General features: G+C 34.7%; 2 protein-coding genes and 1 pseudogene across 2 annotated transcripts; all 3 read left to right on the forward strand.

Moving 5' to 3' along the window:
* Positions 1-9,212: 9,212 nt before the first annotated feature.
* Positions 9,213-10,174, forward strand: LOC128186637 (toll-like receptor 6). Its single transcript, XM_052856472.1, has one exon. The coding sequence runs from the start codon at positions 9,213-9,215 to the stop codon at positions 10,002-10,004; it is 792 nt and encodes a 263-aa protein (XP_052712432.1). The 3' UTR covers positions 10,005-10,174.
* Positions 10,175-21,851: 11,677 nt separating this feature from the next.
* LOC128187018 (uncharacterized) lies at positions 21,852-26,805 on the forward strand (annotated as a pseudogene).
* LOC128189473 (uncharacterized) lies at positions 23,621-25,606 on the forward strand. The gene has a single exon (XM_052861098.1). It carries the CDS (start codon positions 23,680-23,682, stop codon positions 24,763-24,765), a length of 1,086 nt encoding a protein of 361 aa, XP_052717058.1. The 5' UTR covers positions 23,621-23,679; the 3' UTR covers positions 24,766-25,606.
* Positions 26,806-27,010: the final 205 nt, after the last annotated feature.

Genomic DNA, 27,010 nt, shown 5'->3' on the forward strand with positions numbered 1-27,010 from the left:
CCTCAAATTAGGGACCTAGGGTTCTTGAAAGTAATCGCTCTGTAACTAAAAAACGGTTAAGATTTCAATATGGCTGTCGCTGCAAAAGTTGTTCATTTTGATCTTACTAATGCCGTAACAATAATATTTTGTTCGGTTATTGCGTAATATGAGAGTAAAAAGCTAGACTTGTTACCATGTATATGTGTTTTATTTGACAAATAAACGTGGTATTTGTGCGTATAACTGACATAATGGGTACCAGTTAACATATGGAAAGTGTTTAAACAGTTTAGTTATTTCTAGTGAAACACATTATGGATAAACAAAAAAACTGCTTCTATGCAATGCATTTGAGTCGCATTTAAAATCTAGCAGAATTCCGAGCTGTGTATGTGAACGGAAATAGGTCGCGGCTAGCTGGACTAGCGAGCGGTCTGCCGTTTTCTAATACACAAGATTTGCGTCTTGCTGGAATGCACACATGTGTTTATTTATGTAGCTGCAAACTCAATAATTTCGATTTTAACGATTTGAATAGTAAATTCAAAAAAAGATTATACCTCTACCTACTACCATAGACAGTGTACCAGCTTACATTCGGAAACTGTCTAAACAGTTTAATTCTTTTCTAGGGAAACACGATATGGGTAAAAGAACCGCTTTCATGCAATGCATTTGAGTCGCATTTAAAATCGAGCTGGATTCCGAGCTGCATGTATGTAAACAATTATACGTATCCGATCCACTGCCCGCGGCCGAGGAAACAGGTCGCGGCAGGACTAGCGAGCGGTCTACCGTTATCCAATACACAACATTTGCGCCTTGCTGTAATGCACACATGTGTTTATTTATGTAGCTGCAAACACAAAGAATTCCGATTTTAACCATATATTAAAAGAGTAAATGAAAAAAATAGTATACCATTACCTACGAAGTAATGCTGTTTTGGCCTCGTAATTAAAAAAAAATATAGATAGTATGACTGTCAATGAAATAAGGCGTTCATTGTGATCTTGTATATGTCATAAAATAGTGTTATTGTTGGAAAATAAAATTCAGTTATTAAACTGAAAACATTTCAATCCCAGCACGTTGAGGGTACATTTACATAACACGGGCTGGGAGACGCCGCGCAAGTGGACATCCGATTCGCTGTAGTCTAGGACACATGCTTCTCGTGTTTACATGTATACGTTATCACACATTGATTCGTTGTTAAATTATTTAAATTTTCAATTATATTGGTTAACAATGCATCAAACCATTGATCAAAATCATAGTGCGTAAAATAAAGAAAAAGTGCCATCAATGAATATAATACAACGTTTTACAGTTGTACGAGTTAAAATGTAAATACATTCACCTGTGTCCATTTCTGACATTTTGCTGCTGAGAATATAATGCATTACACTACCCATTTCAACAAAAAGGGCGCTATTCACAACAGGATTATTCCAACCAAACATCTTAAATATCTGTAATCTGTGATAATTCATTTGGCTGACAAAATATTAGATTTTTTATGAGTTATGAGAGAGAGAGAGAGAGAGAGAGAGAGAGAGAGAGAGAGAGAGAGAGAGAGAGAGAATTAAGCAGGGTGTAGAAAGTAACAGTTGAAATATATTTAATGAAAAGCGTTCGAGAAAAGGCAGCTTAAGTGGTACAAGGATTGTGAACATTTCAGCGTGGTTTAAACAAGAGGGTAAAACGACCACGAATTTTGACAGATTTGGCGACAAAGAGTAAAAAAGAGATTGATACAAACAAAAGTGCAATTATATATTGAAGGAGATAAAAAATAATAAATCTGTGTTTGCCATAAATACAAAATTTTATCATAAGAATATTTTAACATTTAGATCCGCTGGATATTTCCATTTCCCTTCAATGTTAGGTGCCTATTTAAGTTGCATGTTCCGATTTGTCGGCCATTACAGTATCAAATAATTTTCCATGCAAACCAAATGAATAATCTTACAAAGTTATAGACGTATTTACACGGAATTGCTCTCCTTTTAACGTTTAAAGTATTCAAAGTAATTTTAAAAAATTTGGTATAAAAACCCCCCAAAAATACATCATGTTAATGTTTAGAAAAGAAAACCGTTTGGTTTCATCTTCCGAATGATTGGTTTTATTCATTCTGCATGTTTAGCATCAATTATAAACAATGTAAACGTAAAAACTATTAATCAACAAATGTACACTGCTTTATTTTTGTTCTTTTAAATAGTCATGTTGTTTATTTTATATGTTATAATAGATCATATAAAAAGGACAGATGTCAAAGTCGTAATACAAGCATACTAGCTTCGACGTAAGGAGCTAGTCTGAACACGAGGTGAAATATTTTGTAAATAAATTTGTACATTGTACAGCAAACCTTGTCACAGAGGGGGGTTCTAAAAATTGGCCGGATAAGACAACGCCCGGTTTAGAGGACATTGTTGCAAATTAATTAGTATTAAATGCAGTAGGTCTCGATCGTGCATATTCTTGAAAAATTTTCAATTCTTCTGAAATATATTAGATTTCATCGATTTTATTGACGGTACCAATTTTCATTTTAATTTTTTTCGGAAAACCCGGGCAATAAATCCATTACAGAATACATACGATGGAAATACTTTTTCAATCAAATCATCTTTATTGATAAATTTAAAAACATTCGATTAACCTGAAAAGTGCACGCCTAACCAGAAGTTGTTAAACAAACATTAACAAGTCAACAGATGGCTGAAATATCTAATGGCGAGAATTGTTTTGATGCAGGGAACAATGGATAAATATTGATAAGAATGAGAATCTTATAAAAAACAAAATTGAGCATTTTGACAGAATAATATGCAACTCTGTGCGTGTAACCATGCAACGGGGATAACAAACGATATCGGCAGTCTTACTCCCGCAGTATTCTGAATCAAGGCCTAAAAAAATGGGATAAACTATAACCTAATTATCTAATTTTGGCAAAAATGCGTATTTAAATAACAAGACTTAACGGTATAAACTGAAATGAGTTGCTAGTTTGATCTATATTCACATTTGTTTAAATCAATAGCAACGACAGAAAAATTGGTCGATAAATTAATTGAGCATTAAGTATCTCGCAGAAGGCCTATCAATCGATAAGTGGCCGGACTACGGGAGATAACTCTTACTAAATTATTAGCAGTCAGTTTTTTTCATAACGCCGGTTTACAGAATAGGCAGGATCCGGATTGCACAACATTTTAAACAAAATTGAAAGGAAAATGTCAAAATAATGTCGCCGGATTGGACAGCATTCTGGAATACACATATCCGGATTCAACGAGGTTCAACATGTACATTATTTTTTTTTTTATTGAAATATAACTTAATCTACGGGAAAAAACTACTGTAACGTATATTATTGCCCACATCCTTAGCCTGTTTAAACCATCGTTTAATTGCGTACACTTATTTTATTGAAAATCGGGACAAAGCAGCTTTAACATTAAGATTTACATGTGCAAGACACGTTCTTTGTCACGTGCATGATCCTGTACATGAATTATTTTCAATACATGTTTATTCTAAAAAAAAAAAAGGTCACCAATTCCATTCACAACTGTTATCATTCATAATCACGAGAGTTAAGGAAATTTCAAATTTTGAATTAATCTCAACTGTATCAAAGGAATCTATTGATTTTATCCTGTGTTACGTAGTTAGGTGATTAGGTTTTAAGGGGTCAAACGTCCAAAATTTTGATCACCAAGATATAATTTGATATTTGATTTTTCATTTGATATCAAGAAAAGGGGGCTTGTCTAATAAGTTAGAGGACCAGACGGCTCTGAAGTTGTTCATCTTGAGCTCTTTACTGAAAGATAATTTGTGAAAGGTCATAAAAGCAGATATGTTATCTTACAGTTATGTATCCAAGCAATGTAATGATTTTATCATGCGTTATGTAATTATAGGTTTCCAGAGGTCAAATATCCGAAAAATTAATCAGCCATATATCAGAAAAGAAAAATCTTTGGAAATGCAGTATGGAAAAAAAGATGCTCAAAATGCTATACTAAACAATATTCAACCTTCAAAATGTCCTTAAACGGCCCTTATAAGGGGATAAGGGATCGGTCCAAAAAACTTTCTTTCACACGGTAATGAATTTCTAAACACTTGTTGAACAAAATGTGTTTAAAGTTAAACGATCTTTCATTTGATATTAAGAAAAATGGATTGATTCCTCCAATTAAGGATCAAGATGGGCCTAAGTCTTTTATGTTTTGTGATAGGATAAAAGAGCAGAATTATGTATAATACGTTTATACATCCTAACAATATAATGATTTTTTCATGCGTTACATTGATAGGGATTTTAGGGGTCAGAGGTAAAAAAGTTTAATCTTTTCTATCTCAATTGGAAGAAATGCAAGTATTTTAAAAAAAAAAACAACGTAAGAGAACTTATAAAAAACATTACAGGAAAGCATAAGCATTCAACTCCTTTTCCAGACCATGTTTTTTTTGTCGAAAATGAAAGCCGATGACGTCATATCACAGTTTAAAAATCGGACGGAAGACCTCCTCGTTGCTCGCAACGAGATCGTGTCTAGTTATTATTCTTATTTTTTTCCCCGATTTTCTCAGAGATGACTGGATATATTTCCTTGAAATTTTCAGGAATAATAGGAAATAATAAACGCTAGGGACGTTTTTTTCATTTTTTCAAAAATCATTTCCGGTCGTCCGTTTCCTGTCCCACAACAAAAAAGCTTGTCACCTCGAGATCTCAAGAATGGTAAAGACTTGAACAACGAAACTTTGTACGATAATAGACCTGTGTATGTAGATGTGTTTAAACTATTTTGTTTTGTTCGTCGTTACTTCCGGTCGTCACCGGAAGCACTTCAAAAATAGTCATTTCACGTAATAAATTCATTTTCCACAAATTAAATATATAAGTATAAATCTACACATAAGTTATCTATGCAATTTTAAATCAACAAAAAAATTCTACTTCCGGTGAGATATCTCAATCATCTCAGGTAGCTGTTTTAAAACACATTTTGTACCCGCGAGATCTCAGAAACTATAAGTGATCAAGGCCCGAAACTTTCATGGATGATAGACATTTGATTGAGGATGTGTTTAACCGGTTTCATTTTGTCTTCCGTCACTTCCGGTCCACACAGGAAGAGTTCAAACAAATCGAGCTGTTTATCAGTTAAACTTTTTGTCTTTGATATCTGTAGTGTGCTCGATGAACAATAAAATGCAAAGGGCAAGTATACCAAAAATAACTAATAAACTTTACATTAAGCACTTCCGTTTGTCCGTTTCCTGTCCCGAGACAAAAAACCTTATTTCGATGAGATCTCAAAAAACGGTGACAACTTGAACAATAAAACTTTGTGGGATGATAGACCTATGTATGTACATGTGTTTACACTATTCTGTTTTGTTCGGCGTAACTTCCGGTCGTCACCGGAAGCTCTTCAAAAATAACTATTTTTACGCATTAAATTCTTTTGCCATAGAATAGATATATAAGTATTAATCTATACATACGTTATCAATGCAATGTTATATCAACAAAAAAATTCTACTTCCGGTGAGATATCTCAAATATCTCGGGTAGCTTTTTTGAAACACATTTTGTACAAACGAGTTCTCAGAAACCATAAGTGATCAAAGCGCAAAACGTTCATGGATGATAGACATTTTATTGAAGATATGTTTAACCGGTTTCATTTTGTCTTCCGTCACTTCCGGTCCACACAAGACGAGTTCAAACAAATCGAACTTTTTATCAGTTGAACTGTTTTTCTTTGATATTTGTAGTGAGCTCGATGAACAATAATGTACAAAAGACAAGTATACAAGAAATATTTAGTACAATTTACATTGAACACTTCCGTTTGTCCGTTTCCTGTCCCGAGAAAAAAAAACCTTATTTCGACGAGATCTCATAAACGATGTCGACTTGAACAATCAAACTTTGTCGGATGATAGACCTATATATGTACATTTTTTTAAACTATTTTATTTTGTTCGGCGTAACTTCCGGTTGTCACCGGAAGCACTACAAATAATATGTTTTTTCTTTATTTATTTCTTTTACATGGAATGAATATATCAGTATACAATCTTAGATGTGTCATCTTTATAATGTTAAATTTGCAAATAACTGTTCCTTCCGGTGAGATATCTCAAATATCTCTATGAAGCTTTCCCTTTTACAAATTTGATGCCCGCAAGATTTTTGTCACTGTAAGTGAATGAGACACAAAGCTTTCATGAATGATAGACATTTGATTGATGATATGTTTAGTGGGTTTTATTTTGTCAACTTCCACTTCCAGTTTTCACCAGAAGGATTCAAATAAATCAAATTTTTAACAACCAAACTTTGTAACCTGTTTTGTTTAGTTCGGCATTACTTCCGGTCGTCACAGAGAGTACTTCAAAAATTGATTTCTTTTTCATTCTCGTTGTTTTACATGTAAGTAACGTCCGTAAAATCATTCACAATAATTATCATATCCATCTTTTTTCTCTGTTAGAGAAGCAATGTCTTACAGTTAAATTGATACATGTATATCAAAACGGAAGACCTTTTTGTTGCTTTTGCAACAAGAGTCTAGTTATTATTATCATTATTATTATTAAGGTCTTCCGTTTCCAACGGAAGACCTTATAGTGATTGTAATGTTTCTTTTTATTATTATTATTATTATTTTTTTCCCCTTTTTCTCTCGTGAATTTCTCAGAGATGTCTTGATGGATTTTTATAAAATTTTCAGGAATGACAGAAAATAAAAAGATCTAGAGGACTTTAAATAAAAATGTTCTAAATTCACTTCCGGTCGTCCGTTTCCTGTCCCGCGACAAAAAGCTTGTCACCTCGAGATCTAAGAAACGGTAAAGACTTAAACATTCAAACTTTGTGGGATGATAGACCTATAGCTGTAGATGTGTTTAAACACTTTTGTTTTGTTCGTCATAACTTCCGGTCGTCAGCGGAAGCACTTAAAAATATTTTTTTTTACGCATCAATTTTTTTTTCAATAGAATAAATATATAAGAATAAATCTATTCATAGGAAATCTCTGCGATGTAATATCAACAAAAAATTTCTACTTCCGGTGAGATATCTCAATTATCTCAGGTAGCTTTTTTAAAACACATTTTGTACCCGCGAGATATCAGAAACTATAAGCGATCAAGACACGAAACTTTCATAGATGATAGAAATTTGATTGAAGATGTGTTTAACCGGTTTCATTTTGTCTTCCGTCACTTCCGGTCCATACTGGAAGAGTTAAAAAAAAAAAGAGCTGTCTATCAGTTTAACTGTTTTCCTTTGATATATTTTAGTTAGATAAATGAAAAATAATGTACAAAAGGCAAGTATACAAGAAATATTGAATACAATTTACATTGAACACTTCCGTTTGCCCGTTTCCTGTCCCGAGACCAAAAACCTGATTTCGACGAGATCTCAAAAACAGTAACGACTTGAACAACCAAACTTTGTGGGATGATAGACCTATGTATGGACATGTGTTAACACTATTTTGTTTTATCCGGCGTAACTTCCGGTCGTCACAGGAAGTACACCCAATTTTGATATTTTTATCATTCACAATAATTTTCGTATCCATTTTTTATTTATGTGAGAGAAGCAATGTGTTACAGTTAAATTGATACTTCTATATCAAAACGGAAGACCTTTTTGTTGCTTTTGCAACAAGAGTCTAGTTATTATTATTTTTTTCCCCTTTTTCTCTCGTGAATTTCTCAGAGATGTCTTGATGGATTTTTATAAAATTTTCAGGAATGACAGAAAATAAAAAGATCTAGAGGATTTTAATTAAAAATCTTCTAAATTCACTTCCGATCGTCCGTTTCCTGTCCCGCGACAAAAAGCTTGTCACCTCGAGATCTAAAAAACGGTAAAGACTTAAACATTCAAACTTTGTGGGATGATAGACCTATAGCTGTAAATGTGTTTAAACAATTTTGTTTTGTTCGTCATAACTTCCGGTCGTCACCGGAAGCACTTAAAAAATATTTTTTTTGCGCATCAAATTTTTTGTCAATAGAATAAATATATAAGAATAAATCTATACATAGGAAATCTCTGCGATGTAATATCAACAAAAAATTTCTACTTCCGGTGAGATATCTCAATTATCTCAGGTAGCTTTTTGAAAACACATTTTGTACCCGCGAGATCTGAGAAACTATAGGCGATCAAGACACGAAACTTTCATGGATGATAGACATTTGATTGATGATGTGTTTAACCGGTTTCATTTTGTCTTCCGTCACTTCCGGTCCATACCGGAAGAGTTAAAAATATCGAGCTGTTTATCAGTTTAACTGTTTTCCTTTGATATATTTTAGTTAGATAAATGAAAAATAATGTACAAAAGGCAAGTATACAAGAAATATTGAATACAATTTACATTGAACACTTCCGTTTGCCCGTTTCCTGTCCCGAGACCAAAAACCTGATTTCGACGAGATCTCAAAAACAGTAACGACTTGAACAACCAAACTTTGTGGGATGATAGACCTATGTATGTACATGTGTTAACACTATTTTGTTTTATCCGGCGTAACTTCCGGTCGTCACAGAAGTACACTCAATTTTGATATTTTTAAAAATATTTTGGTTATTTAGCATTGAAGTAACTTTTTAGCTATAGGAATACAAAAAGTCATCTACACATGGTAAAAAAAAGATCTACTTCCGGTGAGACATCTCAAATATCTCAGGTAGCCTTCTTTTTTAAAAACAAAGTACCCACAAGAAACTGTGATAGATCAAGACTTATATAGATAATGGACATTGATTGAACATGTGTTTAACGGGTTTCATTGGGTCCTACGTCACTTCCGGTTAATAATTGAAATGTTCAAAAGCAATAGAACTTTTTAAAAACTTTTAACTTTTTTAAAAACATTTAACTCAATGTGATGAACAGTAACGTACGTAGGTAAATGAACTAACATATCTACTTTCCGTTTTTTGGTTTGTTCATTTCCGGTCCCTAGATAAAAACCTTTTTTCAACGATATATTATAACTATCGAAAACATGAACATCCAAACTTTGAGGAAAGACAAAATGTACATGTATCCATTTTCTGTTTACAAGATAACTGGATTTTTTGTGCAGATTAATACATGAGGAACGGAAGACCTTTTTGTTGCTATAGCAACAAGAGTCTAGTTATTAGTATTATTATGATTATTATTCAGGAGGACTGGATAACTGTGAATGTGATTACAAGTAGAACACACTTTTCTTATTATTTTCCTCAAAGTTCGATATATTTGCACGTAAATTCTAGTGAGGATTTAAAACTGACTGTCGGAAATCAAGCGTCTCTCGACTCTTCTGTTGGCGTTTGGAACATCATTTTTGTGTTTTTTGGATGTTTATTAATAATTATTTTCATTTTGTTTGTCGTGTTTCGGAAGAGGATAGAATATCGGGTGTACAGAGTTAAACAAACAATAAGGCGAGGCAGACGACTTCCGGGTGATTGCGAGACAGGGCGGCCATTCTTTCAAGAGAACAAGAAGTATGACGTGTATCTATCTTATTCTGAGGAGGACTACCCATGGGTTAGAGAGCATCTTCTGTCCCACATAGACAAATGGGAAACCGAGGAGAACAGCGTTACTGCTTTTGGTACATACAAAATATATTGTAGTGATCGAGATTCCCATCATGGCAAGTCGGAACTAGAGAATATGTGCGAAAATATTGAGCTGAGTCGAGTTGCCGTTGTTGTTTTGTCCAGCAGTTACACGCAGAAACATCTACACACAGTGGAACTAGAGCACCTTCTGTACAGCAAGGATGTGTCAGTTATCAAGGATATTGTCATCATTATGATTGAAGATCTTAAGTTCAAACAAATTCCAGCAATCCTCCATCACCAGATTAAACAAGACAAATTCCTCCGATGGGAGGCCGATGAAACGAAAGAGAAGAAATTCTACAGAGATTTGATGAGATTTCTTAAGTGATACTTTTTGTTTTCGTTGTTTCTTGTACTAATAGTCAGAGATCTCTAAAGACCTCTGAATATTTTCGCCGATATTTGACTTAAAATTAAGGATGTATTTTTGCATTTTTAATAATAAAAAAACTGAAATAAATATTTTATGAAAATAATTCTTTAAGACATTGGGTTTTAGTGAATTTCGCGAACAAAATTACGAAAATATTAATTTTACAAGGGATCCCGATTCCAAGCAGTTTACACTTGCATAACTTTTTTGGAGGTTTTTATAAATTTTTTCAACAAAACCAACATTATATATATATATATATATATATATATATATATATATATATATATATATATATATATATATATATATATATATATATATATATATATATATTACTTATTAGGTTAGTTACTGACTCACTACGGAAATATATTGGGTTGATCAATCTCATAGATGGTGAGGCGAAGCCGAGCCGTCTATGAGATTGATCAACCCAATATATTTCCGTAGTGAGTCAGTAACTAACCTAATAAGTGTTTTGTTTTCCCGAGGACTATCAAGCGACACATTTATTCACAAATAGCGATGATCTACGTAAAGCCATGTATACTGGTATACAAGATGTCTAACATCTCGTCCAATTTAACTCATTTAAACTCTTCAAAATTTTCAATCTCACCTTTCAAATATTCTTTAAAAATCCTTGCTTCACCCATGTTTACTTACAATGTTTTGTTGCTTTTCAATTTTAAATGTTTTTTCCCTTTCCTCTGCAAAGATTTGAGCAAATTTCGACGCTGCCATTTTGTTCTGCTCCAGACAAAACAATGTGACGTCAATATTCTAAGGGCAACTACTCTAATTTTAAAGAATTACAAAGGGCAACTACTCCAAATACTTTAAGAACTTACGGCATGCGGTTTATGTATTAAATACTATGAAATGTCGAAATGAGTAAGCGAAGCGTCGACCAATGACGACCATATTGCCTAATATTATTTCTCACAGAACAAATATAGAGATATATGAGGCAATCACGTGCTACGTTTAAACCAATGAAAATGTGACATTTCAGTCCAAGGGAAAACAAATATATGTATATATATATATATATATATATATATATATATATATATATATATATATATATATATATATATATATATATATATATATATATATAGTTTCTTTATACTGAGTTTTTAACTAAGGTGAATGATTTTTATATTTTGTTGTTGTTTGTGTCTTTATTCTTGGCTTTTGTTTTTTTATGTTTAAGATTTATCATAGACTAAATGTTGAATATTCTATCGCATGTTTAAGGCACTTTAAATCAATGGATAGACATTAATTAAGTACTTGTTATTTTGTCACACGTGTTTTCTACATATGGTTGTTTTCATTATACTGCCTTGTAGTCTCTATCTATCTATCTATCGATAGATCGATCGATCGATCAATCGAAAAAATGCTTATGTTTTGTTGAATTCTGGAATATAAAGCATGCCCTTAATGATTAAACTATATCCAATGTACATTATATATACTAACACAGGGTTACAATAATTATGCTTACAATTACATGTAATTGACACAGGGGCTTGGTTGTTGGAAAGTGAATTTCCTAAGTATTTGTTCCCGAAGAAAAAAATGATTAAAATTGGTAATCTGATGTGTATTTCTGTGTATTGCAATAAATAAATTCACTGAAATCCCCCGTTTCAGTCATGTTAAAAATGTGTATTCAATGTACATTAAAAAAAGTAAAGGGACGACACTCGCCATCTTGGATTTATAGGGGGTCTTCGTTTCAAGCTATGTTTTAAACAAGTTCTTCCATTTCTCCAACGATTTCTGACGAGATCTAGGTTGGAAAATATTCAACTGACTTATTCCTATCGTCTGACTACATCTGTACGCTGCATGATAAACACATCGTTCCGAAATGTACTAGATACTTGCCAAACTTATCGAAAGCAACGGAAGTTTACTTTTGAGTGACGTAAATTCTCCATATAATCACTGAGATGTTCCAAAAATGTAAGATAAATCTAGAGAGAGCAAAAATTCCGCGAAAAGTTATCCTCTTGGTTTATCCAATGCTTTCGAATCTCCTCAGTGATTACATGGAGAGTTTGCATCAACTTCCGTTGCTTTCGATAAGTTTGGCGAGTATCTAGTACATTTTGGAACGATGTGTTTATTATGCAGCGTACAGATGTAGTCAGACGATAGGAATAAGTCAGTTGAATATTTTCCAACCTAGATCTCGTCAGAAATCGTTGGAGAAATGGAAGAACTTGTTTAAAACATAGCTTGAAACGAGGACCCCCTATAAATCCAAAATGGCGAGTGTCGTCCCTTTACTTTTTTTAATGTACATTGAATACACTTTTTTAACATGACTGAAACGGGGGATTTCAGTGAATTTATTTATTGCAATACACAGAAATACACATTAGATTACCAATTTTAATCATTTTTTTCTTCGGGAACAAATAATTAGGAAATTCATTATCCAACAACCAAGCCCCTGTGCGAATAACTACTCCTTAGCACGTTTTAGATTGTTGACAAAATCGAGGATGGCTGTTCAGACTATTTCATGCTGAACAAAATTTAACGAGATAAGGCTAATCACCCAAAACTTCTACTTCACATTAATAAACAATTGTTCTGCAACTTTAAATAATTTAAAAGCTTGCCAATATAAGAAACAAAAACTTTCACTTACTTTTTCCATTTAAACTCCTCTCTCGATTTTCACGAGTGTTAGACTGGTCTCGTTAAAATCCCGAGATATACGAAGTTTTGACTTTCTCGGGTTTTTTCACTCTTTCGTGAATATAAAAACCAGAAAGGTTCCGATTATGCTAATAAGGCTGTGAGGTGTGATTTTGAATGTTAATGACACCCTCTATGCATCGCTTGAATTTGTAGAAACACAGAGGTAACGTTCAGATACCGAATGTTGATAACCTTCCAAATATTTGTAATGAAATTCATTTAACCACTGTCAGATGACAATTAATTTATCATAGATACTAGAACACATGTTGTATGTTTTGGTTTTATATATTTAAACCTGTAGCCATTGGCTACTATTTATAGCGTATAACCTGTAGAACAGGTATTCAAGTTAAGCACGATTTTCACTCATTCGAAGGCTTTTCTTTGCCGCATTTGCACGTACATGTAATATGTCTCGACCAGATAATGCCGATGATAAAGTGATTGAGAAAGAGAATGAACAGAGTGAATCTGCGCCTGACCTGACCGACGTAGTAAATTTATTTACTACTGTTATAAAAAAAACCAGTTTGAAGAGTTAACAGAAAAACTACAAACGGAGCAGTCTCAGAATTCCGAGTATTTGCAGAAGAAGGTGAAAGAAAATATCGGGAATAAGCTGAAATCGGAGGGTAACAAGATACAGTTCGAGTTTAATGAAGGGCTTAAAGAGAAGGTCCTGAAATTGGAGAAAATTGTGAAATCGAAAGGTGATCACAAATCATTGTTGTTAATCAGCGAGATAATTCACGACATCGATACCCGTAATAAGCACATCAGAATCGCCGACTCGTCACCAGCAGGCTGGAAAACGGTGAATGAATACAAGGCCAGTGATATTGCAGATGATTGAGAAGATGAAAAGAAGATCCGTAGTGCGGAAAACCGCGCCCTCAGGAGTGTCAAGCAGTTCCGTCTTAAATACAGGCCGCGCCCATATCAAAGTGTCCCGAACAGAGGCTATGTGTCCGCCGCTGCTGGATCCGCAGCTCAATTGGCCGCTCAAACTCCTGCTAGCGCTTCTCAGCCTTTTCTCGCCTACCTCAAGCAGGCGTATTTTCGTGGGAGACAGAGAACCCCACAGCCAACCGACGTTTGCTTTGGATGCTTTAAGTATGGCCATCGGAAGAACAAGTGTCCCGCTGGAAACAACTTCCAGACAACAGAGCAACAGAAGTGAAGTTCTAGTGGAAGATAAGTATTTTGATATCAATTGTGAAAGTGATTCTGAAATTCTTCAGCACATTGATTATTTTGATGTAATTGATAACGAAAAATCGTTTATGTACACAAAGGGTATAAAGAAAAGCTTATTTAGACATATATTATTTTGGGAGAGTATGAATACTTATGACTCAAATTTGAAAATAATAAAATCGGGCTATGATATTCCGTTTACTGCCAATCCACCTTCTACAGCTGTTCTATGTGCATGAATAACAACAAGTCTGCATTACGAAATGATTCCTTTGTATCTGATGCTATTCAACAGTTATTTTTGTCTGAATGTATTGTAGAAGTTCCCTTCCAGCCGTTCTTTGTCAGTCCTTTAAGCGTGGCCGAAAACAAAAATAAAAAACGTTTAATTTTGGATTTGAGCTCTCTGAATACTTACATTAAAAAAGAACGCATTAAATTTGAAGACTGGAAAATAGCTTTAGAATACTTCAGACAAGATTGTTTTTGTATCAAGTTTGATTTACGTTCAGGTTACCATCACATTGATATTTCTACTAAATCCCAGACTTACTTAGGGTTTTCATGGAAGGACAAGTTTTACTGTTTTACGGTTTTACCATTTGGACTTAGTACAGCGCCGTATGTATTTACTAAATGCTTGCGCCCTATTGTTAAATACTTTAGAGAAAATTGTATAGACATTGTTTTGTACTTAGATGATGGTTTAGTGTTGTCAAATACAAAAAATCAGTGTGAAAATGTTTCAAAATTTGTACAAGATACGTTGGACAAGGCTGGTTTTCTGGTGAATATCGAAAAGTCTGTTTTTCAACCAGTTCAGCAGTTAGAATGGTTGGGTTTAGTTTGGAATTCGATAGACTTTACATTGTGTATTCCTGAAAGGCGTATTGATGACTTAAAGTCTTCATTAGAGTGTTTGTTAAAATTAATGCCTAAAGTTACAGCGAGACAACTTGCTAAGGTAACAGGTAAAATTATTTCGCTCTCTCCCGTCTTCGGGAATGTTTGTAGAATTATGACACGCTATTGTTACATGAAAATAGTGTCAAGGTCGTCTTGGGATAGTGTTCTCAATTCAGAAAAAATGGAACGCGTATTGAAAGAGTTGAACTTTTGGCTTTTGAATATTTTTGTATCTAACAAAAAGAAACTATGTAGTGTTTTTGAGAAAGATGTTGTTTATTCTGATGCAAGTAATGTAGCAGCAGGGTCTTATACTGTTGATGTAAATCAAGAGGTTTTTCATTTAATGTGGAAAGAGCATGAGGCTAAGAAAAGTTCTACGTGGCGTGAATTAAGAGCCATTGAACAAAACTGTGAAATGTTTTCAAGACAGATTTGCATCAAAGACTATTAAGTGGTTCACAGATAATCAAGCATGTGTAAAAATAGTGCAATGTGGGAGTATGAAATTGGAATTACAAGAGTTAGCCATGAATATTTTCTCTGCTTGTATTCAGAAAGGTATTAATATTGATATTCAATGGATTCCAAGACAAGAAAATATCAAAGCTGATTATATAAGCAATATCATAGACTATGAAGATTGGGATGTGACAAAGGAATTTTTCCGATTCATGGATGAATTGTGGGGTCCACATACAATAGATCGCCTTGCAAATTCCTATAATAAAAAGTTGGAAAGATTTAATTCCTTGTTTTGGAATCCAGGTTCAGAAAATGTCGATTGTTTTTGTCAGAATAAGAGTGATGAAAATAACTGGCTTGTGCCACCTGTTATTCTGATAATTAAGACTATCAAATATCTTGTGAGCTGTAAGGCCAAGGGTACTCTTATTGTTCCAAAGTGGAGTTCTTCACCTTTTTTTACTTTTAATTTATTTTTGGGAAAAATTTAAGCTATCGTGGTTATGTACAAGAAGTAATCGAATTTAAAAACCCCCAAAATATTTTTCAACAAGGATTGAACAAAAATTCTATATTTGGATCAAACAATTTTTGTACTCCCGTGTTGGCCGTAAGATTAGACGCTGGTAAATGTTGATGTATTGTTGTTGAAATAAAAAAGTTGATGTTTTTGAACATATAATATCGTTTTACTTTGTTTTACATTCAAGTCTTGATACGTACATTTTGACGGTTAATTGATCGGGGTGAATGATACTCTATGTAGTAAATAAAAATTGTTTGTAGTATAAGTCCTGGTACATAGCATGGTGTAGCCAGTGGAGTTGAGTAAGTCCTGGTACATAGCATGGTGTAGCCAGTGGAAATGAGCAAGTCCTTGTACACAGCGTGGTGTAACCAGTGGATATGAGTTCGTTACATAGCTAATGCATGATATTAAGTGTATATGATACTTATTTATATGTTTTAAAAAGGTATAAAACAACGTTATCATGAATGTATAAATACATGACTTGAATTTCCTTAAAATCTGCATCGTTATTCTGTCATATTGATTGGTGTTTTTTGTTTACGTTTTTCAGACTATTTTTCTGTGGGGAGATGGAAGGAAGTCCTCTCCAAAAATGATAATGAGGATCAGCGCATATCAGCTCTGAAAAACGCAATCCCAGAGTATTGTTTAAAATCCAAAGCAAAAAACACATGTAAAAAATACAAATATGCCTTTAACGATTTTTGCAAGTGGTGTTCTTCCTTCATACCCCAGATTAGCCCGTTACCAGCTTCAGAGTCAAACGTCGCTATATACATTATTCACTTGTCGACTAAATTCCATTCTGTAGCAAAAATGCAAGAAGCGGTATATTCTATAAGTTGGGCTCATTCTCTAGGAGACTTTAAAAATCCATGCGATTCCACTCTTGTCAATTCAGTGAAAGAAGGGGCTATAAGATCAGTCAGCCATACCGTAAAGAAAAAAGAGCCGATTTCACCGGAAGTGTTATCAAAATTAGTGAACAAATTTGGAAAAGAATCGGATTCCTTATAAGATATACGATTGTGCTGCATGTGTTTAATAGCATATGCTGGATTTTTGCGTTTTTTCCGAACTGATAAATTTGAAAAGATCTAACATATGTATTTTTGATTCTCATGTTTCGTTGTTTATAGAAAGCAAGACCGACGTATACAAAGAAGGAAGCACTGTGGTTATTTCAAGAACTCCAAATGATACATGTCCTGTAGCTATGTTAGAGAGAAATTTACGAAAGCAAATATTATGCCTTCTTCCGAGGAATTTATTTTCAGGTCCATACTTTACTGTAAGAAATCCAAGTCTTACACACTTAGAAATGGTAACAAACCATTATCATATACTCGAGCAAGAGAAATATTGCTCGAAGCACTAAAGTCTTTAGGTTTAGAATCCGGTAAATTTGGTTTGCATAGTCTTAGATCGGGGGGTGCTACAGCTGCTGCTAGCAACGGCATTACTCATAGACTGTTTAAGAAACATGGTAGATGGAAATCCGAGAAAGCCAAAGATGGCTATGTTCAGGAAAATTTATTAGAAAAGTTATCGGTTTCGAAAAAATAAGGTATTTAATAAGATAACAATTTTTGCCACTTTTCACATTATTGTGTTCTTTCTTTATTGTCGAAAATGCAGCAAAATAAGCGCTTCCTTCACTAATCATGTGTTTTGTTATTATTGTAAATAATTTGTTCGGTTGAGTGGAACGAATAAGAACATAAATTAATTTATCATAGGTACTAGAACACATGTTGTATGTTTTGGTTTTATATATTTAAACCTGTAGCCATTGGCTACTATTTATAGCGTGTAACCTGTAGAACAGGTATTCAAGTTAAGCACGATTTTCACTCATTCGAAGGCTTTTCCTTGCCGCATTTGCGCAATCCCCACCCACTTATTTAGTGACATTTAAAAATCAAGGACTGTGCACTATGTAAAATGTTTTATTTCAGAAAGAAGTTTGAAGAATATATATGTATTTGTACGTGTAAATAAATGCAGCAAAATAAGCGCTTCCTTCACTAATCATGTGTTTTGTTATTATTGTAAATAATTTATGTTCGGTTGAGTGGAACGAATAAGAACATAAGTATAATTATTACTTGTGAATACACAAAAATTTGAGAGAGGAATTTTAACTCATGTAGGCCGTCCAGTTTTTTTTAGCTCACCTGAACTGAAAGCTCAAGTGAACTACTCTGATCACTTTTTGTCTGGCGTCCGTCTTTCCGTACGTCTGTCTGTCTTTCCGTCCGTCTGAAAACGGTTTACATATTTGATTCTTCTCCAGAACTACTGGGTCAATTTCAACCAAACTTGGCAAAGGGGGTTCAAATTTTGTTTAAATGAAGGACTTTGCTCTCTTTCTAGGGGAGCTAATTAAGAATTATTGAAATTTTGTCGGTGTTTTTCAAACATTTTCTTAAATCCAATTGGCTAAGAAAAGCTGTAACTTGTGTAGAAAAGTCTTCAGGTAGAGTAGATTCAAATTTACCCAAATCTTAATTCCGAAGGGTAGGCAGAGACCATGTGGGAGGTGGGGGGGGGGTCGCATTTTTACATGGGAACGTATAGAGAAAAATCTCAACCAATATTCTTCACAAAAACCACCAAATGGGAGTCAACCAACCAAACCTTGAATTTGTTTGCGAACTGCTTCTTTTACTGCGTATGGTATATGGTATGGTTTGTTACGGATAGGATTACTGGTGTTCAAATTAACTTTATGATGGACGATATCAGTTCTGCCTGTTAGATCTGTCAATTAACATCTTTGTAATGATGTAATATAGCAAGCATTGGTTCTCTTTAGTCTACATTAAGTGAGTTCACCCTGATATCTTTGTAGAACTCAGTCTCTTTGATCGGTAGAAGGATCGGAAACTGCTCATTTCCCTGTTCATCTTCTCCATTATATTTAGTCACAGGATCTTAGTGGTTTATCAGACCTTTCTTCAAAAAAATCACTAAATAAGTTAATTTGAAAGTATATCAAATCTGTTAGACAGGTTTTTATTGTAAACTACATCACCCAGTAACCATCCACACGCGCAAAAATAGATAAATTAGATCAAGAGTATGGATAACATTTCAAATATTATTAAGATAAAACCAAACCAATGGTATGGGTCATCTGGAAAATAATTGTAATCTCAAGTAAACATTATAAAGTTATGTGGATTGATACTATGCATATAAATTGCTTAGTCTTAGGGTACGACATTTAACAATTGTTCAGATTAAAATTTGAATGATTTTTCTGTACGTTTACTTGCTAAATGTTTGAAATTGTTTTTTGCCCAGCTATTGTAAGAATAATTAATGTATATTTGTATAATTATTTTGAGTTTGGTAGAATAAAGTCAACCCACAATGACTGCTTAACGTTTATATTTTCTAAGGCCTGTATTCGGTGTGCAAAATCAGAATTGTTCTTGAAAAATATTATCATTCTTAACAGGTATTCCATTACAATACACAAAAGTACGTTGACAATTAGGAAGATACAACAAAAACTTGATTGAAGGAAGAAGTGTTTTACTTAGATTGATTTGTAATTCTAATAATTTTATACATGTAATTTAAATCCATTTCAGACAGCAAGCGACAGAATACAAAATATATAATTTTCTATAATCTACAACTTATGTGTATCATGATTTGACAGTATAATGTCCAATTTTAACCAAAATTGTACTGAAATTATAAGTAGAAAATGTAGGTTTTCATTTATAGGGAGCATGTAATTGACTTTGTTTTCATCTCATTTGTCATTCAAATTTTTTAAATTCCCATAGAAAATTAATCAAAAAATACATTTCGGACCCCCGGCTTAATCATAATCATAAACATAATCACAACCAAGGCTCCTTAGGTGTATATTTGCAAAGATAAATTCAATGGATTCATTGTTGAACTTTGAGATCCAGGTTATTTTGTAAATGCTTTTAACATACAGTGCCGTCCCAATTTGAGGATGTTTTTTCAAATTATTGAAAGCGTCATTTTCAATCATTTCTGAATATCCGTAAAGTTGATAAATATCTACTAAATCTGTGCAAGTTAATTTTGTCTCAGAAAATCTAACTACATCATTTTGAATTTGAGGGAACTGTTTGCGAAGTTATCTAGAGTTGTTAAAAGCAACTTTTAAGCAATATGATACAATGGAATTTAACAGAGTTGCATTGGTACGTCTCCTTTATTTTCTCTATACCCTGTACCACTAAATTGTTCGTCAAAAGACGATGTCTGCTAAGTTTAGAAGTGTAAGAAGTTTAGAATGTGCTACTGATCGCATTTGATTTGGAGCTAGGGGAGTCTTTCCTCACATAAGCTCTAGGCACGTCATTTAAAATTTCATCGACAGTACAACCTTTTCCTTAATGAACTGTTTTACCTGCACCCTGTCGTAAAGGAAATTGAATTTCCTGATAAGCATTGTAATTCAATGCAAATGACCGCTGAACTTCAAAATTCTGTGCCCAGTCCCTAATTATTTCCTAATGAAAATATGTTAATATTTCTTGCGGGGTGCTTTTCCAACAGCAGAGTCAACAAATTTAAAAAAAAAAACTGTACTTGTTCTTGTAATTTCTTTTATCCTGCTTTCAATCAATTGTAACTACTATATACGTACATTTATTTAAAAAAAAATCTTCTCGATATGTTTTGTTTGTATAAAACGTTACTTATTCATATTACACTTCACATTTGTATTAACGAGTCAGAGTTGTATATGTTTTTTTTCCTCTCTCTCTCTCTCTCTCTCTCTCTCTCTCTCTCTCTCTCTCTCTCTCTCTCTCTCTCTTACGCATGCATTGTAAATTAGTAAGAAATACCACATATTGTATCATTATAATCTCTCTGTACCATTGTGCAATGGTGTTGAGATTGAAATAAATGAATGAAATATTAACTAGATATTAACCACAAAGTTTTCCACTATCAAAATTAGGTAAATTCTCGTTGGTACAGCAAGCTTATCGGTCATTTTAAAAGATTTAATTCGCTATAAATGATCATTTTCTAACAAAAGAGGTCCTTGTGCGTCGAACATAATGAATTAAAATATTTAAATCATTGGGTCTTAGCACTGCCCGTATATTAATCTTATTTTGTTTGAATAATTGCTCTAAATTTCTAGATTTTATCACGTTTCGGAGTGGGGTAGGCTGTTTTCTTTATATTAGCGATTGAAAACAAGAAAAAAAATTGCAAAAAAAAAAATTTCGCGAAAAATATTTTTCTTGACCTGTCATATCTAAAAAATGTTATTACTACCATTAATAGCTTGCTAATTTCTTTTGTTCAGTGTCGAACCTACCCTCCCATTTTCATTTCTTTCTTTCTTTCTTTTTTTTTTTATTAAAATTTTTAATATTTAGTATTTAATATTTAATACTTAGTATTCAAACTTATAAATAAAAAAATTATGTGGGCCATGAATTTCATATCAAAAAGCAATATCCTTGCTTATCACAAGTGAAATCACGTGCTACCGAAGTGATGTCATTCCTTTTCGCTGTTTGATGGTGATAGCAGACAACAGATCGAGAGGAAGGTAATATTATTTTTTACATTATATGCCGTTGGAGGCTTGAGTGAAATTTATGGTCTAAAGATTGTTGGATATCTTTAGAGAATATTTGAGTTAATGTGACTGTTGGATGTCGCAGATTTGAACTGGATTGTATTTGGAATATGGCAGGGCCAGGGGCCATTAAATGATATGAGACATGCCGTGGAGCGGCGTTTTGTGTGAAATTGGAATATCTAAGCTGGGTTTTCATTCAAATGCATTTTATATATGATTAGAGTGAATGTGGATATTGACTACAATGTAGGAAGCGTGAAATTTTATTTTATGCCTGTATATTATCTACTTCGTTTATCCGTATTTATCCGGACGGTAAAGTTCGGGTCGAGCATGAATGCTTACGTCATGATTGTTTATATTTTAGATGGTTCAGCCGGTAAAGAAGAGACATAGTCTGAAGGGGCTTACTCTGTTACATGTAATCAGGAAAGTAAAGGATGGGCGGTTAGAAAATGTTACGGAGTTGGCGAGGATAAGTGTCGGGATGCGCACGGAGGGATATCGCCAAAGCAGTGATGGAGATGACGGGGGAACCCATGGATGAGTTGTTGGAGTTACCAGGTAAACTGTGTACTTGAATAGATTATCATGGCCGATATTTAGTCTTGAGCACTTAATCTGGTTTAATTATATTGATGTTATAGTGGTATTATCACTTTTATGTGTCTAGTTGATATTGTAACGTGCAAAGTCTGTCTTTTAGGGAAAGATATTCGAGATTATGATGAGCAAAGTTACTGTTGCACTATTGTGTACTAGCAGCGAATGAAAGGGGACAGCCCAAAGGGCAGGTGTTGCAGGATGATGAAGCGGGTCCGAGTACGTCTGGTGCACCTGCAGAGAGACAGAATCAGACTGAAGACAATACTGTGGAGGTACTGTGTCTAATAAATTGTATGAGTGTGTGTGGAGAAAAAAAAATTGAGCAAATCCTGTTTATTTTAGAATGAGGCCACCCCAGTGAAAAGGAGAAAGACGATTGATGACATGGAAAGGAGACTGCTGATGCTCGAGAAGTTGGAGAAGGGGGATGTTTCGAAGGTGAAGGAGAGGGTTAAAGCTTTAGCTGCTCAGCAGGACCCTAGTAAACCTCTGATATTAATAACTCTTGATGAATTAGCTCGCTTCAGTAGAAAGTTGGGGGATAAAGATATGGAAGTATATGAAGAATTGTATAGGCAGTGTGGTCGTCTGCAAGGGAAAGTGAATATCGCGAATTTATGTCTTACAGTAAATTAGTCAGTTCTAGGGGGGCAGGGAGCTGATCTGGTGTCAAAAGCAGTTAATAAATGTATTAATGAAGGACAAAACTTGGGGTCTAAATGTGAGGGTGTGAAGATGAGGGGTGAGATGGAACAAGATCAAGGTTCTAAAGGTTCAAATTTTCCATTAGCTGGACTGTACCCTATGTATTCAACGCCTCTTCTTGGTGCCCCTGGTTTTCAGCCTTATCCATTTCATCCATTTTCAAACTTTTGTACTTATTCAAGGCCGCGGGGTTACAGACCAATGGGTGGTATGGGAAGAAGGAATGCTAGTAGGTAAGGTTGTCATTTTTGTGATTCAACACAACATCTAGTTAAAGATTGTGATTTGATGAAGGCTGCTAGGAGAAAGTGAATTGAGAATACATATGTATGGAAATTTGTGCATTTAATTGTAAGGATACAATTTTGTAACAGGATTTTGTTAATTCAAGGTTGATTTATGAACTTAATTTTGCTTTGATTGATTTATGCAGCTGGAAGAATTGTACATGGCTGTAGTGAAAAATACACATATATTTTTGACGAACATGGTTATTATAGTTAGTGACACATTAAATGTTTTGATGGAACTGGATTGTTTGTTATATATCATACATGCATAAGAATTCCCGATCTTGCAACCCGAGGACCCTGATGCCTTAGTGGACCAAGTCCACGTGGGTTGTTCAGTGAAGGAGTTCCACTATGATTGTCACCATATGACCTTTAAATGGATTATGATTTTAATTTGTTGGAGGATAATGGAGCGTCAGTGTTGATTAATGATAATCAGGTTACTGCTGAGTTAGACAAGATGGTAGAATTTAATCCAATGAGAACAGTTCTTCGTCAGAAGGGAGAATGGGTGCGATCAGTGGTGGGACTCCTTCACTTGCAACCCACCAAGTTAGTGTAGAATCTGTAATTGAAGGTTCTGATTTTGATATGAACCAATTGCTGGTATATAGTCCAGATTCATTTATTGCAGGACAGTTGGGTAGAAATGTTTCGGCCTGGGAATATGTGTTGGAGAGAAGTGGAGTGAATGAAGATACGATATTGAGGGTGAGAAAGTGGCTTACAGAGGGAGTGGATGTGACAGAGTTTTTTACTCGTTTTAAAGGGAATTTTCGTGGAAAGTCATTTGATTCTGAGTTGCCCCCAAGTGCTGTATTCCCTAACTCTGCTTTATGTAAAAAGTATCATGCTTTTATTTGTGATTTTTTGTATGAAAAGATAAGGTCAGGTGCTATAAGAGTGCTCGGTAAAGTCGGTGAGTGTGAGATGCCCCATATTGTGATGCCATTGACAACTGAACCAAGTAAACCAAGACTATGTCATGATGACAGATTTTTGAACCTCTGGGTGAAGGATCTTCCGTTTCAGCTGGAGACTCTGAGAGATGTTCATAGGCTTGTAGGGTGTAATGCATTTCTGATAACGACAGATGAAAAATCTGGATACGATCATGTTAGGTTGTCCAATGATTCTCAGGGATACTTTCGGCTTATTTTTGGTGGTTATGTTATGGTGTATACGGTACCTGTAATTCCTTTTGGGTTCAAGGCATCGCCTTTTATATACCAGACCATTGGGATGGTTGTTACGTCATACCTTCGGAGTCGGTCTATAAGTACTGTACAATATATTGATGATAGGTTGGCTATCGCGAATGTCTCTGGTGCTGTGGACCCATATGTAGAAGGTTGTAAGGTCGCATACATATTAGTAGAAGTGTTGACAAGGTTGGGTTACACTTTGGCCTTGGGGAAATGCTCGTTTGTTCCATTGACATGCGTCAAGTTTCTGGGTTTTTTGGTTGATTCCAAAAAACAAGCTTATATTTTGCCAGAGTGTAAGAAGTTGAAATTTGCTGATTTGAGAGAAAGTATTCTTGGTTCAAAAGAACTTGCTGTGAAAACTCTTCAGCGATTTGCTGGTAAATGTATATCAATGGGCCTTGCAGTTCCTGGTTGTAGGCTGTTTTGTAGGGAGGTTAACTTGGCAATTTCTAGAGCTGTGTTTGACTGATGAGCTGAGGAAGGAATTAGAACATTAGCGTTTTCTAGATTCTTGGGAAGGTTGTTGTCAGTGGAGAAGTGAGTGTCATCAGCAGGTTATGTTGTCTTCAGATGCATCCTTGTACAAGTACGCGGCAGTGGTAAAGCAGGGTAGGAATAGGTATGAGATAAGTGATTTTTGGGAAGAGAATGATCAAAGACCTATTCATTTAAAGGAGGCGGATGCTGTTTATAAGGTGTTATTGGCTCTTGGAGAGAACTTAGCTAATTCTAGAGTACATGTACTCACAGATAACATGGCTGTACTTAGTGTCTGGCAGAACCAGGGGGGAAAGAACTGGGCGTTGAACTGTATTACAAAATGTATTTTTTCTTTGACTTTGAAGTTGAATTTTGAGTTAAATTTACAGTTTGTTCCTTCGAAGTGATTCTAATTCAATGAAGGCCAAGGGGAGTGGGGTATTGCGTCATTTTACACCATGTTCAATGCCATTCACTGCAGAGGTTGATGTGTTCGCACAAAATATTCGAAAGGAGTTGAACCCCTATGTATTTCCTCCATTTGGTATGGTTTTTCCAGTTTTATCATTTTTGAAGGAACAAGAAATTCCTGTATGTACATGCATTCTTCCATATAGACAACCAGTGCCTGTATGGCAGCCTCTCGTTGAGGAGTGTAAGATATCTAGTGTGGTGTTAGGCTGGCAGGGGGAAAAGGGGGTTATTCAGGTACCTACGAAGAAAGGATATGTTCTTGATAATAAGGGGCTGAAATGGGCATTGATTGCTTACAGGTCGACATTTTCAGGGAATAAACCTGTTTAATCTTTTTCAGGAAGGGAGTGTCGATGTTCAAGTCTTGGATGAGAGGTTAAAGGAGTTAGATGCAAGGAGGTCTTCTTCACTGGATTCAAAGAGGCAGGATTATTTGAAAAGGGAAAATACCGAACTTCTTTTAAGGATGTCTGGTCGAGAATTGACAAGTTGTACACCTGATGACATTAGGTGATTTTTGGTATGGAAGGATCAGTGCGGTAAAAGTCAAGTTCATAAGATAGACTGTCGTTTTTTAGGAAACAAGGGATAATTTGACTGTAATTGGCCAGTACGTCTTGCTTCTGGTACTGTCTCATTAATGATAAATAGATTAGTGAACATTTTTCATGAGATGGGATGTGAAAGATCGTGGAACATGGCTCTTGGATTAGGGAATCCGGCTGCATCAAGACAAGTGAAAGATTATTTGAAAATTATACAAGAGGAGCAAGCGAGAGCCCATTTGGTACCAAAACAGGCTAAACCCATCTTTTTGACCAAGGTTAAGGCTATTGTGGGCTATATAGGGGGTCGATTAAGCATGAGTTCTGTGTCAGTTAAGGAGGGGTATATCTTATTGAGAGACCAGGCTTGGTTCAAATTGCAGTTTTTTGCCGGAGATAGGGCAGGAGATCTTGCAAATTTGGTGGCTCAAGAAGTTAAGTGGCTTAGAGATTATTCAGGTTTTGTGTTTAATCACACTTTTGGAAAGACTCTTCGAGGGGGTAAAAGGAGGAGTAATATGTTTGTTGTAAAGAGGTGTGATGATAAGGTTATTTGTCCTGTAGTAGGGTTACAAGATTTTGTTTCAGGATGTAAAGACTTGGGAGTTGATCTGTCTTGTGGCTATCTCTTTCGAGTTGTTACAGAGGATGCACGGGTTTTGGATCAGCCTGTTTCCTATTCAGTTGTTTATGATAGGTTGCATGTGTATTTGCGGAAACATGGTGTTGATGAAGGTGAGACTCCACACAGTTCCCAGGCAGGTTGTGCTGTTGTGTTGGCTATGTCAGGCTCAGTGAGTGAGGTGGGTCAGATAATGAGACATGTTGGTTGGTTTGGGGAAGGGAGTGCCGAGTTTTATAGTAGACTTCCAGCCTTGGAAGAATCAGATTTTGTAGCTGGAAGATTGGCAACAAGTGTGAAAGATGCGGGAATGATGGAAGAGAAGTATCGAGAGTGCATGCAGTATGATAGTCTTGATTCGGCCTTTGTAGAGAGTGAGTGATGAGATAGAGAGCTAAGTATACAATATGTACAATGACATGTCTGAATATGATTTATGATTTTAATGATTAAAGTTTTGATAGCATATAAAGGGTTTGATGTGTTTTATATGATGATTTAATGTGTTTAAAAATGTTAACTTTATATATTTGATAGTGAGTGTTGGGAAGAGGCACTAGATATTGAGATAAGAATTGAGATTTGGATACCTA

This window comes from Crassostrea angulata, chromosome 6 (assembly GCF_025612915.1).
Source record: "Crassostrea angulata isolate pt1a10 chromosome 6, ASM2561291v2, whole genome shotgun sequence".
Lineage (NCBI taxonomy): Eukaryota > Metazoa > Mollusca > Bivalvia > Ostreida > Ostreidae > Magallana > Magallana angulata.